This window comes from Nothobranchius furzeri, chromosome 11 (assembly GCF_043380555.1).
Source record: "Nothobranchius furzeri strain GRZ-AD chromosome 11, NfurGRZ-RIMD1, whole genome shotgun sequence".
In the NCBI taxonomy this organism is placed as follows: domain Eukaryota; kingdom Metazoa; phylum Chordata; class Actinopteri; order Cyprinodontiformes; family Nothobranchiidae; genus Nothobranchius; species Nothobranchius furzeri.
The window spans coordinates 38,163,206-38,173,841 of NC_091751.1; the positions used below are offsets into that span (position 1 = coordinate 38,163,206).

Consider the following 10,636-nt stretch of genomic DNA (forward strand, 5'->3'; position numbering starts at 1 on the left):
CAGGTAGGCGGCCTTGGGGATCAACCCAGCGGCATGACGACTGAACACCGGTCCAGAATCACAACACCGGCCCTTGTGAACCCAAATATCAGACCGGCCCACCGGGAATTGTCCAGACCCTCCCGATTAGCCGCTCCGGGCATGGGTCCGGATTGATTCAGTAAAATGAATTCAGAACAAATAAAATCTATGCACACAGTAAAAAGCCAATTAGCTAAATCTGACAGAGATCAAGGAACCAGAACTTTGATCCAATAATCCACCAAAGCAGCACCACATGTAGGCCGGCATTAAAAATATATGTTAAATGTTTAAAATTCATAAACAAAGTTTAAAAAGCTAATTTATGATTGAATGTTGTTTTTTATTTATGGGTTAGGCTTTTGTATTTTAGCTAAAGAAGAAAAAAGAAAATGTGAGAAAATATACAATTTTTCTCTTCCACACATTTAAAATGAAGCTTCAGCTGTTTGTGAGATGAACTTTCTACAAACATCATCTCTGCTCCTCCTGGATGTTGGACTCAGGTTGTTCCAGAGACTGAACTGAACTTCAGCCACAAGCAGATGAACTCGGTCCAGTTCCTGCTGGTTTCTCACAGATACTTTTATGAGCAAAGCTACAGGTGTCATCATTCCAGGTGTTCAGATCTTCAACTCCTCTCTTCACAATCGCCACACAGTCCTCTCCAGATACACTGCGTCCTGCAGCATTATTGGGCTCTCCTTCTAACCAAAACTTCATTCTGACAGATGAGCAAAAAGAACAAAATCCATTAAAACTGGAGACTCTGATCCAGAAAAGCCTTGTCAAGTTGATTTTCTGAAACTGACTGAAATATTCACACAACCATCAGACCTGCTGTCCAGTGGAGATCCGTCCACCCAGGTCCAGTTGCCTTCTACCTCTGAGTCTGTCAGTCCGATCCAGAAACTTCCCAAAATAGTATCCATCACAAAGTTTTTCACTTTCTCCACCAGGAACTCCTGGATCAAATCAGATGAAAATGACTCAGAGACATTTCTGAGCTCAGATGAAGAAACATGATGATGAAATCTGTGAGAACATGAACCTGCAGCAGTGTTTCATACCTGCTCCTCTCTGCTGTCGATCTTCACCAGGTCTGCTCCCAGATCCTCACAGAAACTTCTGCTCCCTTTCCAGAATAAGCTAATGTTACTGAAATAATAACACTTGTCTCCATGTTTCTCCCAGTTTCTGTCCAACTTCAGACAAAAGTGATCTTAGAACAGATGAGAACAAAGACTGGATTCATCCAGGAGGAAGAAATCTCTGTAGATGTTTGTGTGATTAGGAGGCAGCAGGAGGCGTCTTCTGTCCTGCAGTTACCATCTAACTTCCTGTTTCTGTTGCTCCATCAATGTTTCTTTAACATCATTACAGGACAGAAAGGTCAGGAGGAGAAAACCTCTACTTACATGTCATCTACAGTGGGCTGTGCTACTCAGAATGTTTTAACTGAAAGATCATTAAAAATGTGTATTTATGTTTCCTTACAGCATCAGTGGTGAATATATTAGTTAGTGGTTGGTCTAAACACTCAGGGAAAGAAAATAACACCTTGTTATTAGTTCTATACTGTAAGGAATTAGAGTAAAACATCATATATGATCCAGAAAGTCTCAGATTAAACCATCCTGACGGGCCTGAATCAGACCTCCAGGCTGAACCTTCTGGACTCTTTCAAACCCGACATTCTCACCTGAGATGTGTTTTCTCAGAGCTTCATTCTCCTCCTTCAGGGTTTGGAGAGTTTTGTTGGTTCTAATTTTATCAAAAGCTGATTAAAGAAAAGACAGAAGTTAAAATCAAATTAAATCAGAATAACAGAGTTCTCCTCTTGTCCTCTAACACATGAAATAGTAAATAAATCAGTCAGAACTCACCGAGTCTGTAGACAATGATGAGAGCAGCAGCCAGCAGAGCCCAGAGAAGCAGATTTGACTTCCTGTTTGGTTTTTCATGCTGAAAGGCAGCAGCTTCACCTGAGGAGCATTTAGAGGAGAACCGCATCAACATCTGGACCCACTCACAACATACAACCAGGCTTACGTCGCGGCCCGGCCGCTCCGGTCATCACAGGACCGTCGGCTAGCAGTGCCTACACCACGCTCAGGACTATCCAGACTCTTCTCATGCATCGTTCCACAAATGTGGAATGACCTTCCAAGCACTACCAGAACAGGGGTTTCCTTTTTGACTTTCAAGAAACTCCTGAAGACCCTGCTCTTCAGAGAGCATCTTCTAAACTAACACCCTCCCTGCACCCGTCCCCCTCTCTACTGTCCACTCCTTGTTCCCTCCTCTCCATGATTCATCATGCTGCCTCACTGCCACCTACGACTGACTGGAAATTGTTTGTTGTTGCTATTGTTAGCCTCAAGGGCAACATGCAGATTATCACTTGTAAGTCACTTTGGAAAAAAGCCTCTGCTAAATACATAAACATAAACAACCAACATCACACCAACTCAGACAAACTCAGGTTTCTCCTCCAGTTCAACAGGATCAGACGTGATCGTCACACAGACTCAGCAAATGTGTCTGGTTGATTATTTCTTTGTTGTAACGACGCTTCTTGGTGATAAAAAGGCTGATCAGTCACCTTCACCACCAGGTAGAACCTGTAAGAACCGTACATCCTAAACCCCCCCCCCCCCCCCCCCCCAGCAAGGACCAGACATGTTTTACTTATCTATAATAAACCAGAGTGTTTTTAGAGTGTAAACAGATGTTGTAGCTGCAGATGTGTCGACTCAGATTTTAGTTTCAGTCAAGACTAAAGGATCTAACTTAGCTTGTTGCAACACTTTAGATCTGTAACAGTTTGGGATGTGAGAGGTTTGCAACAGGAAACGACTCAGTCACCATGGAGATAAGATGTTCTCTGATGCAGATCATCCCAGCTTAACTGATAAGAACCAGTTTACTCAACAGGAACATTTTGATAAACATCTGTGGTTCTGTGGAACTTGACAGCAACGATTCTGAAAATTTTATTATTTTTACAACCCACATCTGGACCCACTCACAACATACAACCAACATCTGGACCCACTCACAACATACAGCCAACATATGGACCCACTCACAACATACAGCCAACAAATGGACCCACTCACAACATACAACCAACATCTGGACCCACTCACAACATACAACCCACATCTGGACCCACTCACAACATACGACCAACATCTGGACCCACTCACAACATACACCCAACATCTGAACCCACTCACAACATACAGCCAACATATGGACCCACTCACAACATACAGCCAACATCTGGACCCACTCACAAAATACAGCCAACATATGGACCCACTCACAACATACAACCAACATCTGGACCCACTCACAACATACAACCCACATCTGGACCCACTCACAACATACAACCAACATCTGGACCCACGCACAACATACAACCAACATCTGGACCCACTCACAACATACAGCCAACATCTGGACCCACTCACAACATACAACCAACATCTGGACCCACTCACAACATACAACCCACATCTGGACCCACTCACAACATACAACCAACATCTGGACCCATTCACAACATACACCCAACATCTGAACCCACTCACAACATACAGCCAACATATGGACCCACTCACAACATACAGCCAACATCTGGACCCACTCACAAAATACAGCCAACATATGGACCCACTCACAACATACAACCAACATCTGGACCCACTCACAACATACAACCCACATCTGGACCCACTCACAACATACAACCAACATCTGGACCCACGCACAACATACAACCAACATCTGGACCCACTCACAACATACAGCCAACATCTGGACCCACTCACAACATACAGCCAACATCTGGACCCACTCACAACATACAACCAACATCTGGACCCACGCACAACATACAACCAACATCTGGACCCACTCACAACATACAGCCAACATATGGACCCACTCACAACATACAACCAACATCTGGACCCACTCACAACATACAGCCAACATATGGACCCACTCACAACATACAACCCACATCTGGACCCACTCACAACATACAACCAACATCTGCTCCATCATGGTCTCCAGAAAACAGCTTCTGCTGCATGAATTCTACACAAGTTTTAGATGAAATAACTCAGGTGTGACTCTAGTTTCTGATTAAAAACAGGAAGTTATTGACAGCAGACATTAATGTGTTGTTGCCACGGAGACATCGGTCCTCCTGAGTCTGTCTGATGTTTCTGGTTGTTTAAGATTTTCTAAAGACACCAGATGTGTTCAGTATGTTGGTTTGAAGATGTTCTCACCTTGTTCAGAGTTCTGTGGACAAATCATCATCACCACAGTCGGTCTGAGAACACACACACACACACACACACACACACGCACACACACACACACACACACACACACACACACACACACACACACACACACACACACACAGTTTTTAAAATACATAAACATAAGTGTTTGTTTCTTGCAAAAGTTGTGAAATCATATCTTTAAAATAATAACAGATTTTTCTCAGTAAAAGTCAAATAATTCACATAAATTTGTAGTTTAGTTCAATGTTATAGAACCAAAACAAGAAAATCTGAACTAAAATCTACAAACAAGAATAATTGTAGGAAATTATTAATCAGTGATTTTATTGTTGTTGACAGAAAATCCTCTAAACTCACCATAAACGTGTCCTTGCTCCTCTGTTTAAGTTCTGTTGGTTTCCTTCAAGCTTCGCAGCTTTGTGTTAAAGGAGGAAGAGGAGGAGTCTTCGTCTACAGTAAATCTACTTCTGGTTTGTCCATTAAAGGAAAATTAAACTTGTTATTCTTATTCTGCAGCGCTGAGGTTTCAGATGATGTTTCAGTTCTGTTAGGGATTTTATCAATATATTTATCAATGAACTCATTTCCTGCACTCGAAGAGAAAAGGAGAGACAATAAGCAGACAAGTAAATTGCAATCTGTGGCAGAGCACCAAGGCAACTGCCCCGAGTTTAGTTCTGCAAGTTTATTTTATAACATGAGATAAGGAAAGAAACAGAGATGTGTGTGTGTGAGCGTGAATGGGAGAGAGGTGTAAGGGAAAAATGAGAGGTTCTTACATTTTATTTAATGAACCATAAGGCGTGGGATTCCATAGGAAATATGAAATCCGCCTCACGGATCGGGGGTTATTTAAACCAGAAGATCGGATCTTTTTTATGCAGAGATTATGTAACCGTTATGTATTCACTCAGAGACAACAGAATAGAGAGAGTCAAGTTTAAAAGTTAAGAATTTTATTACTAACAATTAAACTAGGCTTACAGTATTTAAGAACTAAGTATTCCTCCGCTTATCCGGGTCACATCTTATTATATTGACTAACACTTTGATGGTTTAGCTTTATTAAAATAGAGTTATTTGATTAATTAAAAAAAGAGTTCATTCTTCTTTCTTCTGTCTTCATGCTGGAATGTAAACAGTTTGAAAGCGAATGCATGACCTTGAGGCTTTTTCATGCACACTGGCACTGTGTCAAAAGGAAACAGCTGTTAGGGTAGAAATGGCTCCTTCATCATGTTACAGAGGTCATGAGGGGGAGAGACAGTGTGTGTGTGTATGGGAAGAACAGTGTGTGTGTATGTGGGAAGCTACAAGGTAACAAGAATGTGTGTGTGCGCGCGTGTGTGTGTGTGTGTGTGTGTGTGTGTGTGTGTGTGTGTGTGTGTGTGTGTGTGTGTGTGTGTGTGTGTCTGTGTGTGTGTGTGTGTGTGTGTGTGTGTGTGTGTGTGTGAATGCTTTCAGGCATAAGGTAATAGGATTAAAATAATGAACTTTAAAATTTCCATAACATAATCCCTCCTGATTATCCGAATAGGATAACCAAACAAAAAGAAAACAACACAAAGAACTAATAAGTAAAATAATAAAGAACAAATCACGATAAGGCAAACACGACTGACAATAACATTAAACAGCAGTTTACAGAAATATAAGTGATAATAATAATAATAATAATGCATTGAACTTATATAGCGCTTTTCAAGACACCCAAAGACGCTTTCACACACTCTCACATTCACATACTGCTAGTGATGGTAAGCTACTTGTAGCCACAGCCGCCCTGGGGAGGTCTGACAGAGGCGAGGCTGCCATTTGGCGCCGTCGGCCCCTCTGACCACCACTAACACAGGCAAGTTGGGTGAAGTGTCTTGCCCAAGGACACAACAGCAGGATACCCCTGGCGGGAGCTGGAATCGAACCCATGACCCTCCGATCATGAGGCAACCCACTCTACCACCTGAGCTACTGCTGCTTATATAATGGAGATCAGCTAAATCAACACCATCATAAACTCAAGAAGAGCTATTGTATACATGTTGAAGTGAATTTACTGTGATGCAACAATTCTACAATTTATTGCAGTTCCTGTAAAGAGATTGGGAAGGGTTAGCAAAACCATATAATATACAGAAAACCTCAGTAGAGTTTATTGAAACATCAAATGAATTTAATTTAAAGCTTCAAGCTGCAGACGACTCTTTCTGTGATTAAGGAAAAATGAACGTGTAATATTAATTTAGGCACCTCCACAGGTTTCTGTGGCATAACACAGAAGAGTCAGAAGTAGAAGAGTACACCATAACAAGAGTGAACATGGGGACAAACCTGCTGGTTGCATAGCCCGAGTTGCCATGCGAGAGACTGCAAACTTGCCTTCATTCAGCCATTTTAAAGAAGAGAAACATGTGTTGGAAGAAGATGCTTATGTCGACGATATCTTGACTTCACACAATGATCAAGACCATTTGAAATGCTTCACCGGCAACATCGAGTATATCCTGAGAGCTGGAGGATTTTACATGAAGCCCTGGGTCTACTCCAATCAAAGTGGGAGGAAAGAAGCCAACAGTTAAATAGATATAGCAGAGTCAAAGACTATAATTCTGCCAACCCAGCTGACAAAAGAAAACAACAAAGCCCTCGGCCTTAGCTACACCATCAAAGACGACAAGCTCCATGTCATGGTTGCAGTCAACTCCTCAAAGAAAAGAAAAAAGATGTGCCTTGGCCAAAAACTGTTAAGGGAAGAAGTCAGAACTCAAACCCCTGATCCACTCACCAGACGAGAACTGCTGAGCCAAGTCTCCAACCTGTATGACCCATTTGGCCTTGTGACTCCTGTCAAGCAGAAAGGTGACATCCTAGTTAGAAGAGCTTTCCAAGAAACCAAAATAAAGTCCTTCTCAGAAGACACGTGGGATGTTGTCTTGTCTGTAGATCTCAGAGAAGACACCATAAAGGTTCTGGAAGAGTATGCAGATCTGAACCAACTTCACTTTGCTAGAGTCCTGACCCCACCAGATCCCTGTGCAGAGCCTAGTGCAATCACATTCTCTGATGGCAGTGAACATGCATATGGCGCAGTGACGTACCTTCGCTGGAGCTGCAGTCATGGTGTTGTCGTGAAACTAGAAGAATCCAAAGCCAAGCTGACTCCTCTCGACCACAAAGGTGACCCTGTAAAAGCAGAGATGTGTGGCGCCGTCTTCACAGCCTGCCTGAAGACCTACTTTCAGAAGCACTGTTGTATTCAGGTCAAGAGATGCTACCATCTCATCGACAGCCAAACGATCCTGTGCGCGATACAATGCGAAAGTTATGGCTTCCAGACGTTCTTTGCAAATAGTGTTGGCGAGATCCAGAGCAGCACTGACGTCCAAGATTGGTGGTGGATTCCAGGGCCAGCAAACATAGCAGACATCATCACCAGAGGGGCTAGTTCAAACGTCTTTACTGAAAACTCTGAGTGGCAGTCCGGTCCAAAGTTTCTCCAACTTCCTGATGATGAGTGGCCAACAAAATCTGCCAGAGACGTCGCTGCCCATGCTCGAGAGAAAGTAACAAGGATCTGTAAAAAGACATTTGTAGCAGTACTCACCAGAAACAACCTGAAACCAGCTCATGATCCAGCCTATGTATGTTCTAGAAGACCACCAGCGGGGGCAGAAACCCGAAAACGACAAAAGGCGTTTCAGCAACCTTAGGAGGCTGGTTGGGGCTGTGGCATGGATCTGGAGAGCGGCCAAAAAGTTCCGAAATGCCAAGACCACAGATCAAGAAAGGTGGGAGGTAGTGCCGTCCTCGAGTGTCCTTACAGTCAATGAGAGACTAGATGCATTTCGAGACCTTTGCCAAGCAGCACAAGACGATGTTAACTTCCCAAGCACTACAACAGACAGGTTAGTCGTCTACAGAGATCAAACAAGTGGACTTCTGGTTTGTGGGGGCAGCATTCGGACCTTCAGAGAAGACCGCAAAGCTGTTCCTCTTTTACCATTTCATGCCTGGTTATCCACCCTCCTTGCCAGAGAGGCACACAGTGAAGGACATGATGGAGTAGCAGGGACTTTACTGCGGATGAGAAAGAAAGCATGGGTCATTAAAGGATGACTTATTGCCCAAAAAGTTGGTGACAAGTGCATTGTGTGCAAGAAAACAAAGGAAAAAAACCTGCAAACAAATCATGGGAAACTTACCTGAAGAGCGGTCTAGTCCTGCTGCACCTTTCGAGTTCACAGCTGTCGAACGGTTCAGACCTTACCATGTGAAGGATGATGTCAAGAAAAGGGTAACCATGAAAGCATGGGGAGTTGTGTTTTGCTGTATGGCTAGCCGAGCCATCCATGTTGAACTAGCAAACACACTATCAATTGAGAGCTTCCTGTGTGCCTATATGAGGTTCACTGCTGTCCAAGGGCATCCTCAAAAAATCTGGTCAGATCCTGGCACAAACTTTGTCGGCTAAAAACCTGTATTGAAAGAGATGTACACTTACCTGAGACAACAAAATCAAGAATTACTGGAGGAATATGCTGCTAAGAATGAGACCACCTGGGCGTGGAAGATTGGAGCTGCTGAAGCTCCTGTCAGAGTTATCAAGAGAGCCCTTCAAAGTCTTAGGAATGTAGAAGGCCTTACCTTCAGTGAGTTCCTGACAGTGCTCCAGCTAGCTGCCAACCTTGCAAATGAGAGACCCATTGATGCCAGAATTCAGAGCAGAGAAGAACGCATCCAGTACATCACGCCAAACAACCTGTTGCTTCGTCGATCCACACAAAGTGGGGACTTTAAAACTGTTGACTACACCACCTACCCTTTCAAAAGGCTCACTGAAGTACAAACAACAGTCACCAACTTCTGGAAATCTTGGAGCCAACCTGCTGGTCCAAATCTGTTCGTTCGAAGTAAGTGGCATACTGCTGAAAGGAGCGTTGCCGTTGGAGACATTGTTTGGATCTGTGATCAAAATGCACTAAGAGGGCAGTTCAGACTTGGAAAGGTCACCAACGTGAATCCTGATTCCAGGGGTGTTGTCTGAGACGTGCACGTGAGGGTCTCCCCAAGTTCCAGCATTTCAGTGAAGAATCCAAAATCTGCTACCAGAGATCCTGAGTCAATTACCGTTCTGCATCAGGATGCCTGACACCTTGTGGTCCTTGTACCGGTAGAGGATCAAGTCAGATGAAACTCACCTGTATGCGATCTTTGTGGGCATGGCCACACAAAGATCGAGTGGGAGGTCTCATGCTGACTTGGCATCATGACACCTCCCAATTCAATAGTTCCTGCTTCAGGTTAGGGCTCCTGGTCGGCTTCCGGTCGGCAACAAGATGGTGCCTGTGCTTGGCTTAGCCGCAGTCACCGGCCACTTTTTCAAACTTTTCTCCACTAACCTCCTCTTTTCCACCTTGCTCCTGGCAGCAATCCTCTTCAGCAGTGTCCCTGCTACCATCTCCTATGATCGTCAGACTCTTTTGTCCTTCCGTTCGTTCACGATTGCCCAAGATGATTGCCCAAGGTGCACCGAGGACTTACCTCCCTGTTTGTTTATCTGAGTGGCGCACTGGCCCGGAGCCAAACAATGATCCCAACCTGCCTGCCTCCAGTGATGTTTATCCGGTCCCGGGAAAACGTCGGAGGAAAAGAGGTAAACGAGCAGGAATCCAGGTGAGAATAAGACTTCTCTTAAAGCATGGTTTATCTAGTAAACATCGGCGTGATTTTCTAGCTTCTCTTCATTTGTTTGGCGACTTGAGCGCCACTTCCGCATTCCCGCCAGGCTGCGTTGCGGCGCGGTTTCTCCGTCCAAGTTTTTTAAGGTCAGTTTATCCTCATTCCTCAATGGTTTCTCCTCCTGTTCCCTCCATAAGTGGTTTTTATAAACACCGTGGATCTTACCCTGCTAATTTAAATCCTCTAACTCCAGCTGTTTCTGGAGTTTCTGATTCCTCCACCTCACTCAGCATGGCTCTATTAAATACCCGCTCTGTTAACAATAAGTACTTCCTGCTCAATGATCAAATTCTCTCTAAAAACCTGGACTTTCTGTTTCTGACTGAAATTTGGCAGCAAACATCTGATTATTCTTGTCTGATTGAACTCTGCCCGAGTGGTTCTTCTTTTCTTAGCCAGCCCTGGGGTTCTGGTCTTGGTGGAGGCCTAGCTGTTGTTTTCAGAGACCATCTTCCTTGTAGCTCTACACAGGGGCGTAGCACCAAATTCTGGGCCCTAGGTACAAGTCTTCTAGGTGGGCCCCATGCTCAATTGTTTAATATCTCTCT

The 10,636-nt window shown here is 44.0% G+C and overlaps 1 protein-coding gene across 3 annotated transcripts; it reads right to left on the minus strand.

Annotated features, from left to right (window-relative positions):
- Positions 1-343: 343 nt before the first annotated feature.
- LOC107383434 (C-type lectin domain family 4 member E) lies at positions 344-4,789 on the minus strand. Of its 3 annotated transcripts, XM_015956038.3 has the most exons (7): positions 4,710-4,789; positions 4,332-4,375; positions 1,908-2,006; positions 1,724-1,801; positions 1,092-1,243; positions 859-986; positions 344-745 (listed from the first exon to the last, which is right to left on the minus strand). In XM_015956038.3, exons 2-7 carry the CDS (start codon positions 4,360-4,362, stop codon positions 553-555), a joined length of 681 nt encoding a protein of 226 aa, XP_015811524.3. In that variant the 5' UTR covers positions 4,363-4,375; positions 4,710-4,789; the 3' UTR covers positions 344-552. The 3 variants fall into 3 exon arrangements, with proteins under 3 accessions (XP_015811524.3, XP_054599424.2, XP_054599426.2); XM_054743449.2 differs by lacking the exons at positions 4,332-4,375; positions 4,710-4,789 and having other exon boundaries at positions 1,908-2,305; XM_054743451.2 differs by lacking the exons at positions 4,332-4,375; positions 4,710-4,789 and having other exon boundaries at positions 1,092-1,156; positions 1,908-2,272.
- Positions 4,790-10,636: the final 5,847 nt, after the last annotated feature.

What these genes read in the sequence shown, in the direction of transcription:
- LOC107383434 (XM_054743449.2), bottom strand. Translation starts at nt 2,040, where the DNA reads ATGTTGATGCGGTTCTCCTCTAAATGCTCCTCAGGTGAAGCTGCTGCC. An exon ending in TCTGAGAAAACACATCTCAG is followed by an intron (nt 1,244 to 1,723) that starts GTGAGAATGTCG and finishes ATCTGTTCTAAG; the next exon opens with ATCACTTTTGTCTGAAGTTG. An exon ending in GGATCTCCACTGGACAGCAG is followed by an intron (nt 746 to 858) that starts GTCTGATGGTTG and finishes CTCATCTGTCAG; the next exon opens with AATGAAGTTTTGGTTAGAAG.